This window comes from Enhydra lutris, unplaced genomic scaffold, assembly GCF_002288905.1.
Source record: "Enhydra lutris kenyoni isolate GAN:26980312 unplaced genomic scaffold, ASM228890v2 scaffoldscaffold9, whole genome shotgun sequence".
NCBI classification, from domain to species: domain Eukaryota; kingdom Metazoa; phylum Chordata; class Mammalia; order Carnivora; family Mustelidae; genus Enhydra; species Enhydra lutris.
In genome coordinates this window covers 21,186,451-21,203,531 of record NW_019154093.1, presented here as the reverse complement: position 1 = coordinate 21,203,531, position 17,081 = coordinate 21,186,451, and the positions used below count along the sequence as shown (strand labels likewise).

The 17,081-nt window shown below is 34.6% G+C and overlaps 1 protein-coding gene across 10 annotated transcripts in view; it reads right to left on the bottom strand.

Moving 5' to 3' along the window:
* The window catches only part of LOC111142973 (oxysterol binding protein like 9), a 175,697-nt gene that overhangs the window by 34,884 nt on the left and 123,732 nt on the right, over positions 1–17,081 (bottom strand). For 8 of the 10 annotated variants that reach the window (XR_002640297.1, XR_002640298.1, XM_022496336.1 and 5 more), the window contains 4 exons: positions 11,770–11,865; positions 10,956–11,003; positions 8,790–8,819; positions 7,840–7,890 (listed from right to left, as the gene is read on the bottom strand). Coding sequence is in view for 8 of the 10 variants with exons in the window: in XM_022496336.1 (XP_022352044.1) it covers positions 7,840–7,890; positions 8,790–8,819; positions 10,956–11,003; positions 11,770–11,865 (225 nt within the window). In the remaining 2 variants the exon portion in view is untranslated. Of the gene's footprint in view, positions 1–7,839; positions 7,891–8,789; positions 8,820–10,955; positions 11,004–11,769; positions 11,866–16,777; positions 16,847–17,081 lie in introns of all 10 variants that reach the window. The other 2 variants (XM_022496334.1, XM_022496335.1) reach the window with 1 other exon arrangement.

The window sequence follows — 17,081 nt, the reverse complement described above, 5'->3', positions numbered from 1 at the left end:
TCCCTTTGCTAATTTTGCTTTGGATCCTTTGTTTAACGAAGTGCAGCTATGAATATGACCATACACTGGGTCCTGTGAGTCCTCCAAGCAAATCATCAGAATCGTCAAACCTAAAGGTGATATTGGGAACTTCTGGCACAGAAGGTATCTTTTACATATCCTTGACAATGACTGCATTTTAACTGTGTAATTCATGCTGGGGTTCCCCCCTATTTGAAAAATTAGCTATATATTCAGAATATCCAAAATTTCAGTTAATTCTTTTTTTTTTTTTTTTTAAGATTTTACTTATTTATTTGACAGACAGAGATCACAAGTAGGCAGAAGAGGCAGGCAGAGAGGGAGGGGGAAGCAGGCGCCCTGCCGAGCAGAAAGCCTGATGTGGGGCTCGATCCCAGGACCCTGGGATCATGACCTGAATCAAAGGCAGAGGCTTTAACCCACTGAGCCACCCAGGTGCCCCTCAGTTAATTCTTAACAGACACAGCTGAAAATAAATTGAGAATTATAGAGAAAGAGAAACTAAAGTTTCTTGCTCAGATGACACTTTAATTCTGGCCTTCCTCTATTAATTTCTAAATATTAAATTGCTTTTTCCAAGGGATTTCCTGGGAAGAAATATTACATATTTGTGATAGATTAAATTTTCCAGAAATGGCCCCAGTAAGAGCTAGTGCTCACCCTTACCCTAGAACATAGGGGGGGGGCCTTTGTGATGGTCTCTACCATTAAGTACAGCAGAAATGACTCTATGTATTTTCTAAGACTAGGTCATGGAAATGTCACAAATTTTCACCTTGTTTTCTAGGAGCCCAAACCACCATACTGTGACAAAAATCCAAGCAGCTGTAAAGAAAACTATATAGAAGAAGCTAGGCCCCCATTCCCAACTCTTCAGGCATGTGAGTGAGCCACCTTGAAAGGAGATCCTCTAGCTCTGTATCAAGTCATTATAGGTGACATTTCGTGACAGAAACAAGTCATGAGGTCTACCCAAACTGCATATTTGTGAGCAAAATTTGAATGAGTACTGCTATTTTAAGACACTAAGTTTAGATGGGTTTGCTATGCTGTGACGGATTACCACATTATGTATGTATATTATCTAAGAAAGCAACCACTTTTAATTCTGGTGTAATTTAAAATAAATTTCAATATCTGACAAACTTTTCCCCAAAATATTCTCAACTAATAATATATGATACCTACAGATTTTAAATCAGGGTTCATTTTTTTTTTACTGTTGTGGTCTTTTAAGGCACAATCAAATCAGATTTTGTTCTATTACCTAAAAAGGCTACATTCATCCCCTCCCCACTCCCACTTCCATCTTTCTTTTTAAAAATTGTTTTCTTTTTGTTTTATAAGTATGACAAAAGTGGTCTTTAACCACGGTAGCTAAAGCTAAATCTCAAGTATTACTGAACTAGAGATTTGACTGAATTCAATATGAATTATGTTAATGAAACATTTTCTGTTTTTTCTGATCACAGACTGAGATCTGGAAATACGATAATGAACAAAAACATCATCGCAACATAATTTGGGAAGACATCTGACCAGAGGACTCCAGTATTTTTAAAACCATGCCTACCAACAAAATACATACAATATACTCTCATCTCTCTAATAACGCAATGCAGTCTAGTTAAAGCTCCCTTAATTATGGACCAACACACTTACTAATTATATGCAAGAAAAAATAAAGACACTAATTCAAGTTTGATGAGATTAAACAGATGAGGCTAGGACGACTGGAAATCTACATGCAGAAAAATAAATTTAGACCCCTACCCTCACACCACAAAGATGAACTCAAATGGATCATAAACAAATATGAGCTAAAACATTAAAACTCTTAGAAGAAAACACAGGAATCAATCTTTGTGATACAGGATTAGGCAATGACTTCTCAGATAAGCCACCAAAGGTACAAGCAATAGAAGACTGATAAACCAGACTTCATAAAAAATAAAAATATGCATGTTTCTCAGGATGCTATCAAGAAAGTAAAAAGACAACACACAAACTTGAAGAAAAATATGCAAATCATATGTCTGGTAAGGATCTGTATTTAGAAGATATAAAATCACTCCTACAACTCAATGAGATTACAAACAACCCAACTAAAAAATGGGCAAATAATTTGAACAGACATTTCTCCAAAGATATATGAATGCCTAATAAGCACAAGAAAAAATATTCAACATCACTATTCCTTAGTTAAAGGCAAATGAAAACCACAAGATGCCACTAGAATGGCTACAAGCAAAAAGATAACTACAGGGGTGATTCCATATTCACAAGTCCTGTGGATCCATTATTTATTTGTTTTCTATTAATTGAAGTATAGTTGACAATGTTTCATTAGTTTTGGGTGTACAATACAATGATTTGACAAGTTTATATATTATGCTATGTTTACCGCAAGTGCAACTACCATTTGTCACCATACTATTACAATACCATTGAGTATATTCCCTGTGCTGTATCTTTCATCCCCATGGCTTATTCATTCCATAACTGAAAGCCTGTACCTCCCATTCCCTTTCACCCACCCATTCTGCCCACTCTCCTCACTTCCCACGCTCTCTGGCAACCACCAGCCATTCTCTCCATTTAGGGCTCTGTTTCTGCTTTTGTTGTTCATTTGTTTTGTCTTTCGGAGTCCAAGTAAGTGAAGCCATATGGTATTTAGATAGAAGCATTATCCAGGTGGATCTGATCTAAGCTCATGAGCCATTAAAAGTAGAGCGCTTTCCCTGGCTGGTGGCAGAAGAGAAGGTCAGAAATGTAAACCATGATATGATGTGCCACTGCTGGCTTTGAAGATGGAGAGTCTGTGCAAGGACCAGAGAGAGGCCTTTAATAGCTGACACTGAGTTCTAGCCGACAACTAGCAAAGAAATGGGGATCTTAGTCCTACAACAAGGACCTAAATTCTGCCAACAACCTGAATAAGCCTGGAAGTGCATTATTTGCCAGAGCCTCCAGATAGTTCAATCTGTCTAGAACCTTAATTTGGGCCTTAGGATATCCTTAAGCACAGGACCGAGCCCAGTCACTTTAGAGTCTGATCTACAGAACTGTGAGCTTACAAATAGTGATATTATAAGCCACTAAAAGAAAAAAAAAAAAAATCACAAATATTGGTGAGGATGTGGAAAAAATGGAATTGTAATACACTGTGAGAATATAAAATGGTACAGCCGGTTTGAAAAGTAGTTTAGCAATTTCTGAAAAGGACAGTTACCAGATGACCCTGTTAATGCCACTGCCATGCATAAAGTTAAAAGAAATGGAAATATACCTCCATACAACACCATTATAATGCAGACATTCATTGCAGCACTATTCATTAATAGCCAAAAAAATGGAAACAACCCAAATGTTCATCACCTGATGAATAAACAAAATGTGGTATATCCATTCAGTAGACTTTTATTCAGAAATGAAAAGGAATTAAGTCCTGATATATGCTACAATATGAATGAGCCTTGAAAACATTATGCTAAGTGAAAGAAGTCAGTCACAAAAGATTACATACTGTGGGATCTTAATTACATGAAATGTCCAGAATAGGCAAATCTAGAAACAGATGAGTGGTTGCCAGGGATTGGAGGAGAGCAGGGGCAAGGATAACAAGGGAAAGAGGAACAGGGAATGACTACTTAATAGGTACAATGTTTCTTCTTGTGGTGATAAAAGTACTATAATTTGATTACAGTGATGATTACACAACTTTGTAAATATATCAAAAACCACTGAAATATACGCTTTAAATGAGATGTAAATTAACACCAATAAACCCGTTATTTTTTAAAGTCAAAAGAGAAATTTACAAATACTTATGAAAACAAAAACTCTATGAAGGAAAATGTTCTGGGGAGATAACCTGAAATTCAAAGACAACTTAAATATACAATCTACTTTGAAAGGATAATCTAGACCTGTACTGTCCAGTTTGGGAGGTACTAGTCACATGTGGCTATACTGAGCACTTGGAAATGCAGCTGGTTCAAAATGTAAAATACACCCAAGATACCAAAAACTTAGTACAAAAAAAAAAAAGAATATGAAGTTCCTCATTAACGAATTTTTATACTGCTTATGTTGAAATGACTTTGGAAATACTGAGTCAAAGAAATTATTAAAATTAATTTCACTTGCTCATATGAGTTGTGGCATATAAGTCTTATCACCTAATCTTGATAAAGAACTGGTCAAGTCCTCTAATGTAGGGGCCTCCCAGGTTATTTCTGCTCTTTTCCACCTACCCCACTGTCCTCTGCAGTTTCCCATGAAACACCAGCTGCCTCTATCTATGGTACAAAAAATGAGGTCTTCTGAACTAACAGAACCCACCTGAAAATCCCACTAAGCAAGTGATGCCCAAACTTCGCTGCATATTACAACCACCTGGGAGTTTAAAAATCCCAAAGCCTAGGTAACACCTAATAGCTATTACCACACAATGTCTGGGAGTGGGAGCCAGGCATGAGACTTGTTAAAGATCCCCAGGTGATTCCAATGGGTAGCAAAGTTTGGGAACCAATGCATTAATCATTTAGGCAGGAGGGGAACTTCTGGTAGTGAGATTAAAATTAAAGAATGAAAAAAAAAATTTAAAGAATCAGAACTGGAAGGGATTTAAAATCCTACCTATACCATGCTGCCTCTAGGAAGCTAATACTAAATAAACTCCAAACTACAAAGGTATTAGATTAGCTATCTTCTTATATCCCTTTGGTATCTCAGGTGGCAATCTCTCGAAGTAGCTGTTTTCAGTATTTTATTAACCTGTCAATGAAGGACAGTCTTCCAAAATGACTAGTAATTTATATTATATTACTGACTAGTAATTTATAATTTATATAATTTATATTATATTATTTAAATAATCTATTGTATTTATATTAGATAGAAGTTCTGCCATGTTTACCAAGCACAACACAGAGGTGGCTAAATAAAAAAAAAAATACATAAAGTGGAAACACTAAATTATGCAACCATTAAAAATTATGCATTAGAAACATCCATTCAAAATTTATAATTATCAGGTTCCTACTATGTGGCAGGCAACTGTTCCAGGCACTGAGGATACAGTGCTGTTAAGGAGTGAATATCTGTGTGTCCCCACACACTACTGCCAAATTCAGATGAAGCTCTAACTCCCAGGATGCCTGTACCTGGGGATGGGGTCGCTAATGAAGTAAATTATGGTTAAATAAGGTCCTAAAGATGGAGCCCTGACCTAGTAAGTGTCCTCATGAGATACCAGAGCTCTCTCCTCACCTTCTCTCTCCCTACTCTCCCTCTGTCCCTTCCATCTACTCCTCCCCACTCCCTCTCTTTTCTCTCTCTGTTATTCTGTGCACACACCAAGGAAAGGCCACCTAAGGACATACTGAGAAGGTGACTATCTACAAGTTAAAAAGGGTCCTCACAGGAAACCAAATTGGCAGGAATCTTGATGTTGAACTTGTAGCCTCCAAAACTGTGAGAAAATAAATTTCTGTGTTTAAGCCACCCAGTCTATGGTGGTTTGTTAGGGCAGCCCAAGCAGACTAATAAAATGGCAAACAAAACAAAGTCCTTAAGGAGATTATAGTCAGGTCGCAGAGTCGATAAACAAGATATCCTGTAAATCTGGCTACTGATGCAAGGCCATGAAGAAAAAAAACACAAATGAGAGATTAGAGATTAGAGCAGTCAGTAAGGTCTCTTCAAAGAGATTTCACGTGGGCAGAAATCTGAATAAAGTGAGGGGGTGAGTCCTGGAAATCTGGGGGGAGGTTCCTTCTAGACAGCAGGGAAACCAAATACAAATCCTTGAAGCAAAAAAAGTCTGGTCTGTCTGTGAAAAAGAAAACAAGCCAATATTGTTGGAATAGTGTGGATCAAGCGAGGTGAGAGGTGAGAGAGTATGGATGGTTCAAGTGATGTAATTACTCTAAGTAGTTTAGACTGGATTCCAAGTGAGATGGGAAACCATTTAATGGGATTTGAGCAGACTAATAAAGTGGTCTGATTTACATTTAAAGATACAGAGAGTTCATATAGAGTATACACATTACTTGAGGCATAGTATTTGAATACAAAAGCCTTAATAAAACTTCCTTCTGGAGAAAACTGAAAAAGCCAAACTCCATTTATTTAATCTTTGTTACCCGTTCTGAAGGACCTTGAAATCTAAGTTTATCAAGCTGGGCTAAAATAAACAGAGAGGTAGGAGGTATGGACTAAATAGCAGAAACTTTTAGGAACGCCTGGCTGGTCAGTCAGTGGAGCATGTGGCTCTTGATATCAGGGTTGTGAGTTCAAGTCCCTATGCTGGGTGTAGAGATTACTTAAAAAAATTGAAAAAAAAAAAAAAATCTTAAAAGAAGTAGAAACTTATGAAAAGGAGTATTAGTAATCTGAATTCTAACTCATTCCAAAAACAGACCACCAAAAATGTTCTTGCTGGGTAGCTAAAAGGTGAGCTTCTGAAAGAGGCTTGGCTGCCTTGTTTTCCAACTATTTAAAGTATTTTTTTTTTTTAAGTCTTAAATGACTTGTAGAGGTTATCCAAACCAGTCTAAATACTATCAGCTCTTGTACTTCCTCAGTCTTCAAGAGAAGGCAGTGTAAATCCCTAAAATACCTACCTATTCACAATGAGCAAGATGTAGTTTACTGGTTATCTATCTATACATTGTAGAGGCTTCCGGGTAATAGTAGGTAACCCACCCACCCATATAATTTCACAGCCAAGAAAAACAAAAACCTTACCACTCCTTTTATGCCTCCAACTCCATCCTCCCTTTAGAATATATTCTGATCCACAAAAGTAGATGAAAAATTTAGACACACACACAGGAAATCATCATAGTGATAAAAACAAAAACAAAACAAACCTAGAAAGTTCTGACACTTCGGTCTTGAAAGAAAATGACACTGCCCTCCTTTAACTTATATGCTGAATATCCTTCCTATCGAAGTACAAACAGATTATCCTATATGACTATGTCATTAACAATACTAGGTAAAAAGTGACCATTATCAGGCCAACAAATACAAGCAACTGAGTAAGTAAAATAGGCCAGTAATTAAAAATCCATGCAAACGTCACTCCCAGTAGTGGCTACTGCCTACCCTCTTCTAAGCCACTGGCTAGAAATACAGAGCTATAGTCAGGTAGCAATAATGGGGGGGAATTTTTTTTATTCTTATTTTCAAACATTAAAATGCTTATTTCTCAAAATACCAAGCAAAGCAATCAAATCTACATTTAAGCTGAATACACCAAAATTTTTCATAAAAGCAGGCACAATAACCACAAAATTTTTACCGCACCACAGTAATTCAAAATATTTTACTCCATGAATAAGAACAGCAAATTAAAGTAGCGGTTCACAAATGTAGTTTAGTACCAGAAAAAAATCTACAATTAAAAAAGTATGTCCTTATTATATTCCTTATTATGGATAAGAAAAAGAACTCTTGCTAAAATTTAATTCCTTTTCTCCTAAGAAACTTATCTGTGAAAGGTTGTGCAAAGTATGTTCTTGCTCCAAGCAGTGATAATGGATAAAATGGAAAGAAGGGGTGAGTCATTCAAACATATTCCCCTCTTTCCCAGTCACATATCAGAAATTACCTTATCAAAAACAGGCACATGCTGCTAAGGTAGTATCCAAATACAACAGTTGTTCAATATACCAGTAACCCCACAATACAATTTACTGTAGGAAGGTATCTATTTCAGAACCAAGTCTCCTGGCTACTCCAAGAAAAATGCCATTATGATTTTTACATCTCATTAAATGAAAGTAATCAAAAGTAAAATTTACTTACTTTAGCAATCTGCAGCAACACAATGCAGTGCTTAATTGATTCTACCATGCTCTATAAAACAGAATACTGATTTTAGGACCTTGCACCAAATAAAATGGTCATAAGACATTAAAGCTTAAAATACAAAAATAAAAATAAAGAACTAAATGTAAGTTATATATATAAAATATTAAATATATAAAATATAAAATTAAATAAAAAATTTAAAAAATCAGTCCAGATGTATAGGATTTAAGTCTATATGCAAGAAATACCCTCTCTAGATTCCAGTAGGTTCTAATATACTGACCGTGTCAGAGGATGTTATCATTAGCAATTCTATCATTAAAGAATGCCCAGAAATTGTTAATTTGTATTGAATAACATTCTAAATGGTTTTTCATCACTTCAAACAGAAAAAGATGTGAGTATGATTAACTTCCAAATTCTTACATCAGTAGCAGGGAATCGCAGTGTAAATTTCTAAAACATCTATAAAAGACTTCTATGGAATTACGAAGAGTAAAGAATCCTATCACAATACTGGTGAAACTAGAATACTACTACTTTGCCTGTTTTTAAAACTGCTCTTGTCAAAATACAAACCTTATTAGTAGCCTATTATATAAGGTGAGAAGGCCAGTAAATCAGAAAACTTGAATCACAATATATTTTAATTATAAGATTATTCATGGATGACATTTTTTATCCAAGGTTCTTAAGACAAGTAAGACCAGAAACAGATAAAATGGTACATGAAGTGAATTTTAATTAAAAGGATTATTCAAGTCCTTTTAATTCTTTTAGAAAATAACATTCTTAAACACCCTTGTAAAAATTTATAAAAATTAAAATCTCAACTGCTCTTATTAATAGAGCAATTTATTAATTTAAGCAGTAGCTTAAAATAGAAGTAACATTTTAAAGCACTTTCTAATGCAAAGCCAGAGTTTACCAAACACATAACTTACATTTGTTGTCTCTTTGAGAGTTTCAATTTTCTATGAAAAATGAAAAGTTTAAAGAAATAATGAGAAGCACAAAGAAGTATCATTGCTGTTTTTTACTAGTCATTTAAAGAATTTTACCCTTCTCCCACTCCCCCTGCTTGTGTTCCCTCTCTCTCTGTGTACACTCTGTCAAAGAAATAAATAAAATCTTAAAAAAAAAAAAAAAAAAAATGGGTGCCTGGGTGGCTCAGTCATGATCCCAGAGTCCTGGGATGGAGCCCAGGACTCCCTGCTCGGTGGTAGGAAGCCTGCTTCTACCTCTCCGGCTGCCCCTGCTTGTGCTCTCTCTCTCTTTGTCAAATAAATAAACTCTTTAAAAAAAGAGAAAGAATTTACCAACATGCACTCATTACTCTAGGCAAGTGCAGGCAAGTTAGAAAGGGAGTATTCTGTTATACTTAAACAATTAAAAAAATTTGTTTTAAATTTACTCATTTGAGAAGGATACAGAAACAGAGATAGAGTACAAGCAGGGGGAAAGACAGAGGAGAGAAGGAGAAGTAGACTCCCCGCTCAGCTGGAAGCCAGATTTGGGACTTGATCAGAAAACCTGGAGATCATGACCTGAGCAGATGCTTAACCATCTGAGCCACCTAGGTGCCCCCAAAACTTAAAACATTTAAATAAAAAATTAAAACATTTTATGGAGTACATCCCCAAAGATTCATATGATTCAAGATTTCTAAGAATAACACAAAACATTATTCCTTATATGAAATAATGTTGTGTCTTTCTTACAGACTATGTGATTTTAAAACACGTGTTCTACACAGTGATTTGAAGGGGCACTTGTGCCCCATGTTTATAGCAGCAATGTCCATGATAGCCAAAATATGGGAAAAGCCCAGACATCCATCAACAGACGAATGGATAAAGAAGAAGTGGTGCCTATACACAATGGAGTATTACTCAGTCATCAAAAAGAATGAAATCCTGCCATTTGCAATGATATGGATGGAGCTATAGTGTATTATCCTAAGCAAAATCAGTCAGTCAGAGAAAAGACAAATAATGTATGATTTCACTGATATGTAGAATTTAAGAAACAAAACTGATGAACATAAGGGAATGGAAGGAAAAATAAAGTAAGATGGAAACAGGGAGACAAACCATAAGAGACTTTTAACTATAGGAACAAACTTGAGGGTTGCTGGAGGATAGACGGGTGGGAGGATGGCACAACTCGGTGATGGGCATTAAGGAGGGCACTTGATATAATGAGCATTGGGTGTAATATGCAACTGACAGATAAACCTCTAAATTCTACCTCAGAAACTAATAATACACTGTATGTTAATTAAATTGAATTTAAATAAACACTTGTTTTAGAATCACCTTGTACTTTGTCTAGTTGTTTAAAAATGAGATGGAACCAAATTCCAAAACTAAGAATGGAAGGGGAGTTAAACATGAGTTACTACAGGTACTATTACCAAGTGTTAAAAAGAGCCAAATGCAAAGCTATGGTCAAAAGAAATGCAAATAAAGAAATGATACTGCATCAGGAAATGTTATCAAGGAGGAAAATGTTAACTAGAAAAAAGGAAACTACTCAAACTACAAAGTAATTATCAGAAATTCAAGGGTGGGGGCAGTAGTGGGACTATACTTAAAGCATCACTCAGGGGCACCTGGCTGGCTCAGTCGGTAGAGCATACAACTCTTGATCTCAGGGTTGTGAGTCTGAGCCCCAAGTTGGGTACAGAGATGGCTTAAAAATGAAATCTTAAAAAAAAAAAAAAAAGGCAACACTAATTTTGTTTCCTCATCTGTGGCTTCTTGTTTATTCAGCAAATTCTTGCCAATTGGTCTATTACTACCTAAAGGGACCACATACCAATTTAATAAAATAACTATCTATCTTCAATATCAAAAACCTCAAGAAAGAACTTACTCTCAAGAAGGTGGTACTTACAAAAAAGGCATATTAAAATTTTGTACATTACCCTTTTGTTTGTGAAACCATATTAGAAATTCACCAGAAAACTCCCCCATGAGTCTTTTATGGCAGTACTATCATATAATAGTACTATTATAGTAGCCAAACACTGTGGTCCTTCTGTTACTTCTCTAAAAGGCTCTTGGTTTTAAAGCGGTTTAAGGCAAAATAACGACAGTAGAACTTACCTTTCTCTGTTCATCATCTTTGCAGTTTTGAAGTTTGTCATCAAAAAGCTACAGGATTAAAAAGAAAACGATTATATTATCAAGCCATTTTACCATATTGTATACATTTACTAATCATAGAAAAGGAAACTTCAGTTCTTAAATACATTTCTTCCAGGGATGATCTATATGTATTTTTAAAATAACATGTGTTTTTTCAAGGGACTGTATCAAGTCCAATTCTACTTAATTATTTTAAACAGTTAAGATCAATTACTCTGGCAAAATTACAAGCAAAAGAAAACGGACAACTTAACAGAACTTAAAATATCAACTGAAACCTAAATTCTTTCTGCTTTGTCATCCTAGTTTATCAATATTCCATTTCCTTCCCAAGACTTTTGCTTATAATTAACTCTAAAGTAGGAATTGAAGGAGACAATTTCATCAATGATAAATGAAGTAAAGAAATCATCTCCTCCAATGCCCTAACTCCCCAAAATGGAAAAATGAAGGCCTCAGAAATTGAACATTAAAATTTAGCAGTTTCACAGAATTTTAAGACAATATGAATCTAATCTTATTTTCTTCTAATTAGGTCTAAATATTTACTTTTTTAATAATCAAAAAAGTACATTACATATACATACTATTTATCAATATAACCAAAGGCAAAGATCTTTGAGTAAGTCACCCAGATCTTTTAATAAGTCAGCTTTAAAAATTGCTGAAGAACCGTATAGGGGTTGTAAATCAGATCATTTTTTACACTCAAAATCAAGCTTGGTAACACTTACTGCTTTATACCAATTCAGTATATAAACTAATGCCATACCTTTAATTGTTCTATCAGGATTTGTAGGTAAGCATCAGCCTCTGTAAGTTTCTTATCGAAGTCTTGGACACTAGGAACAAATCCTGAATCCAAACCCTAGAGAAAAAGAAAATTTGTAATAAATCTATGAAGAACCAGGCAATGTTTAATAGTACAGAAGATACTTCATCCTTCATACATGCCATTTTCATTTTAAAGTAAGAATAGTACTTTTACATAAATAACAGGTGTATTTAAACTATCTAAATTCTCCAAGAATAGTGATACATCTCTCTCTCTCTCTTGAACTTCTAGCTCTGTTCCCTTATCAAACGTGTGCTGCTTCTTAAATTAGGACTGACCTTGCTCTTCATTCACTTTGTTCTCTCCCCCAAAATGACTTCCCGTGACCTCCAGAGCAACAATAATTTAGCTGAAGGACCTGTATTACCACCTAGATTACCTCCTTTTTTTACCCCCACTTTTTGTTTGATTCTTCCAGTCCTTTAATCTTAACTTCATACTCTATTTAGTTCTCCTATTCCCCAACCCACCTCATTAGCTCTGATGCTTTCTCTTCATCCCTTATTAAAAGAAATAAGGACCTCAAAATTATCACCTCTTCGAAGAAGAGGGGCCTCTCTCTAAGCGAAAGTGATGCTTTCCTTAATCAAGTTTCCTACTCACATTCACCCTTGGCATGAACACTACACTCTGGACATGGTGTAAATGTTTATTTATTTAAGAAGCCCATTTATTTCTAAGTTTAACAGTCCAGCATTTGCATGTCCTACTTTTTGTATACTAAAAATTTTAAACTTCAAGAGCATGGGATTCCTGTTTTAACTTTACTCAAAACAAAACAAAACAAAAACAAAAAAACAAAAAAACCACCTGAGTTCTTAATCATATGTGAAAAAAACATCAATCCTGGGTGTAAAAGACAAAAAGCTGGAGTCTGAACAAGACTACCAGCTTGCATATCTGCATGCCCAAATGTCATACAATTAAATAGGGAAATAAAATAAGGCTCATGAACTACTATGTCACAATCCCAAACCAACCACATTCTGTACTGAATGGATAAAATACAGTAGTTGCACATACCATACTTGATCTTTACTTGTTGGCCAACACCTACTGATCATTTTCACATCTCCCATTTTAGTAAATGGAGGCCAGAGTTCATTGTATGTTACACCAATACTTCATCTTTGCACAATACTTTATTATTAAAGTCCTTTTAGAGCCATTATCTCAAACACCAGATTAAGACCACATAGTAGTATGGAAAACAACAATGGGTTGGCAAGCCTGGTTTCTAACTGCAGCTCAGCCACTAACAAGATCAAGATACTATGGTCTCTCTAAGCTGCTGTTTTCTTACCTGCCAAATACAGTCATCCTCCACATACTGTTTTTTTTCCACATACTATTATTAATGTGGCAGCTACTACCTCTACTAAAAACTACAATTACTAACACTATCAATTACTACTATTACTCTCTATTGTTGCTCTTGCCAAACTAAAATTCAAATTCTGAATCAGAACAGGAAAAAAACCCGTAGGTTGTATCAGACCACGGGAAAATCAACTTCAAATTCAAAAGCAGTAAAATGGCCTTTTCTACATACATATAAAGAAACTATCTGAAATGAGTACTGAAAAATCCCTTCCCAATGAGATGCCATGAATAAAGACAAAGGTGAAGAAAAATCATAATAAACAACATATGTAATAAAACTGTGGTTAAATATCTTCATTTTTAAGGATAACCAAAAAAAGTTCTATTAAGAACATTTACTATATGAAGTATAATAATAAAAATGTGGAAAAGGAAGAATGAATCCATTACGTTTTGGATATACTATAGTACTGTATTACAAAAGAAAGGAGTGAGTTCCTTCCATGTTACTGTACCACAGAAAAAACTGGAACTGCTTGACTTAGTTTTTGTTTTGTTTCACACAGTAATTTAACATATTAATAACGATAAGATCCAGTTAAGATCTGTAAAATATTGTTGTGCTTGTGAAATATCAAAAAGTTCAATGGCATATTCATAAACATATTAAAAGATGAAGCATCTAAATAAGAAAAAATGATTTTTAAGAATTTTCCCTCTTTTGAATCCATTTAGAACTAGCTACCACTATAAAAATATAATTAACAACAAAGAATACTGTTACACTGAAAAGAAATTAAAAAAAATAAAAAATAAAAATATAATTAACATACCCTTTTAAACAAATCTATCTCATTAAAAACTCTCCAGTAAATAAATGGAAACATAATTAATTACTGAGCTCTAAAACTATCCAAATTAATTCTTAAAAAACAACCCTTTGATGTTGCTATAATCCTAGCACCTCACCCTGGCTCTCTTCTCAGACCTACCTCTAGATAGACTTCCACAACATTTCCTTTTATTTTAGAATAAACTCCACACATAACATCCTAGTCAAAGATCTACTCATGAAATCATTTTTATGTAACGTATAATAGGTGGTTCATCACTAGAGTTGTTAGCATAAAATCCCCGAACTGGCCTAAACTCCCTTGTACAGTAACCCATACATCTTTGGTAAGAAAGAAAATCTATATATTTATAGTTGCCCCAACTGCAATCAATAAAATAACATGCACAAATTTATCAGTAACATGGACAACTGATAGAAATTAAACTGTTTTCTCAACCTTATAAGAATAATGCACACAAAAAGAAAATGCAAATTTTTGCTAAATATTATGACTTACAGTACGCAGAAACAAAGCCATCTAGTCCAACCTCCCTCTCAAAGAAGTTTCTAGTCTTCACTTGAGTAACTCTCAAGGGACTCATTACCTCCTAACATACACTATTTCATAAAAATTCCCTTGAAGTCATAGCTATTCCTCTTTCAACATTACAATATAAAATCCTACACTTACTCATGTCCTTTTAAATGGAGTTTTGTTTTAAAACAAATCAGAATACAGTCCTTTACACCATTTTGAGAGTGTAGTCTTCTTTGTAAAGAACTCTGAACACAGCAGATCCTTTAAGACAGGGTGTGACTTCATAATTCTAACTGGGACATCTTGTAGAATTAGGTTGAAGTTAAGCAGATACACATTCTCTGTCACTCATTCAACACTACAACCTCCAGGGCTGGTTCAGCCTTGAATAAACGTATGTGGTACTAATTGCTGTGTCTGACAACTGTTGATGAAGTGATACAGTCATCCCCATGACCTCTCACTCCTCTCCCCTAGATTCCTCTTGCTTTTCTGCTCTCTTTCTCCTCCACTTTGTCTACTCCCTCACTCCCCTCTTCATGTCCTTCTTTCCTTTTTTGTCCATGTTCTTTGTAGACACTTTGTGACCAAAGTGGTTATGTTGCCCTTTTGGCATTCAGGACCAAAGAGGTTGCTGCTCCTTAATTTACTATACTGATGAGCCATAGTTCTCCTTTGATGACTTCTGTGTGAATTCATTTAAAGGTTAGGTTAAACACAACTATTACAGAGAAATAAAGGCAACTGGTCTCCAGTGTAAAAAAAGTTAAATTAGAATAGAAATTAAACCCAATCTATAAATTAAATAAATCCATAAAATTAGAAATCTATGTAAAGGAAAAAAATTATGTGGCAAATATACTGAAAACAAAATAGTCCCTAGTATTCAAGGATACTTTGCTAATAAAGAAAGCTAAAGTACATTTAAAAAAATTATTTTTATTAACATATATTATTTGCCCCCGGGGTACAGATCTGTGAATCATCAGGCTTACACATTTCACAGCACTCACCATAACACATACCCTCCCCAATGTCCATAAGACAACCAACCTCTCCCTACTCCTCCACCCCCCAGGAACTCTCAGTAACGTACATTTTTAAAGTCAAGAAGAACAACACATGATTCTACATAAGCCAGGACCTATGTATCCAGTTTAAAATACATAAAGAGAAACATCTGACCCAACTTCAAAAATAATATCTAGACTGGTAGAAGAATATCAAACTGCCTCAAAGCTGTATATGAGTACCTACTATCTTTCTAATACTTACATGGAAGAGCATCACTTCTCTTCTCAGAAGGCACTTCAAAACTAACAAATGTCAGCAAAATTAAATGAATTCCTAGTAATGACTTTAGTTGGGACATTAAATATTATTTATATATATATAACCAAATGCTTCACCTCCATTTAAAAAAAGACTATTGCAAGGATGTCCTTAAAACTGTCTGAAATACGTATGAATTGTAGCTGCTTCGCAGAGGTCCTTTTTTAGTACAACAGTACAGGAGGCAATTTTTGAGGCAGGGAGTAAGAGCTTTTAAGGTAATTCCTGGTGACAGAGGAAGAGTAATGAACAGTGGAGGTAAAGGTGGTAAAAGGTGGCTTATGGTCTTGCTGAGATCAGAATCAGGAAATAAGAAAAAGTCATGAGTAATTTGAGGAACTGAGGAGAATAACATAGAACAGGAAGGGCTATGGCTGAATAACAACACTGTAAAAAGAAATTAACAAATGAGTAATATTTTCCTACCAAATCTTACTTTACAACAAAAATGTAAAGGACTAAGTACCCTGTATTCAGTGTCTTCTCTTACATAAGAAAAAAATAGTATATAATAAAAATATGTTGCAAAGGAGAAAAGGAAAATAGAGAAATTAGTCCATGTAATTCTCACAAGAAAGTTCAGAATAACAAGAACACAGAATTTAAGTTATCAGTAGAACCATAAAGGGGAGTAACAGCTTAAAAATTTAACAAAAGAAAAACACCAAAGAAATAAGCCTCCTAATGAAAAATAAACAACATGAATCCAGGCAAAAATAGATGATTTTTAAAAATTAACAAAACACATACCCTATCATTAAAATAATGAAAACTTTGCAGAAATGTTGTTTTGATTAAAATACGAGAGTATCTGGAAAGTTTATGTTCACAATTAGCAATTTGAGATGACATACATCACAGATATGCTTTCATCCAATGAAAGAAGTATAGAGCATACTTACAATTGAATCACTTACAATTATTTTTGAAAATTCAAGAACTGGAGAGATACCAGAAGACTGGAAAAAAGCAAGTGTGGTACTGATCTTCCATAAAAGTAAGGAAAAGAGAGAATAGAAAGTTACTTTACCATGCTGTGAGTCTGACATCAATAATTAAGGAATAATAAGAGAAAAATCTCTAACTATTCAGAGGAAAAGTAGGTACATGAGCAGCAAATGGTAAGTTAAAAAAAAAATACTATGCCAAACTTACTGGCTTTTCTGTTCCTTAGAAATTTGTTAGCAAATTAAGTTTTTTGAGAAATGATATCAATTTGTC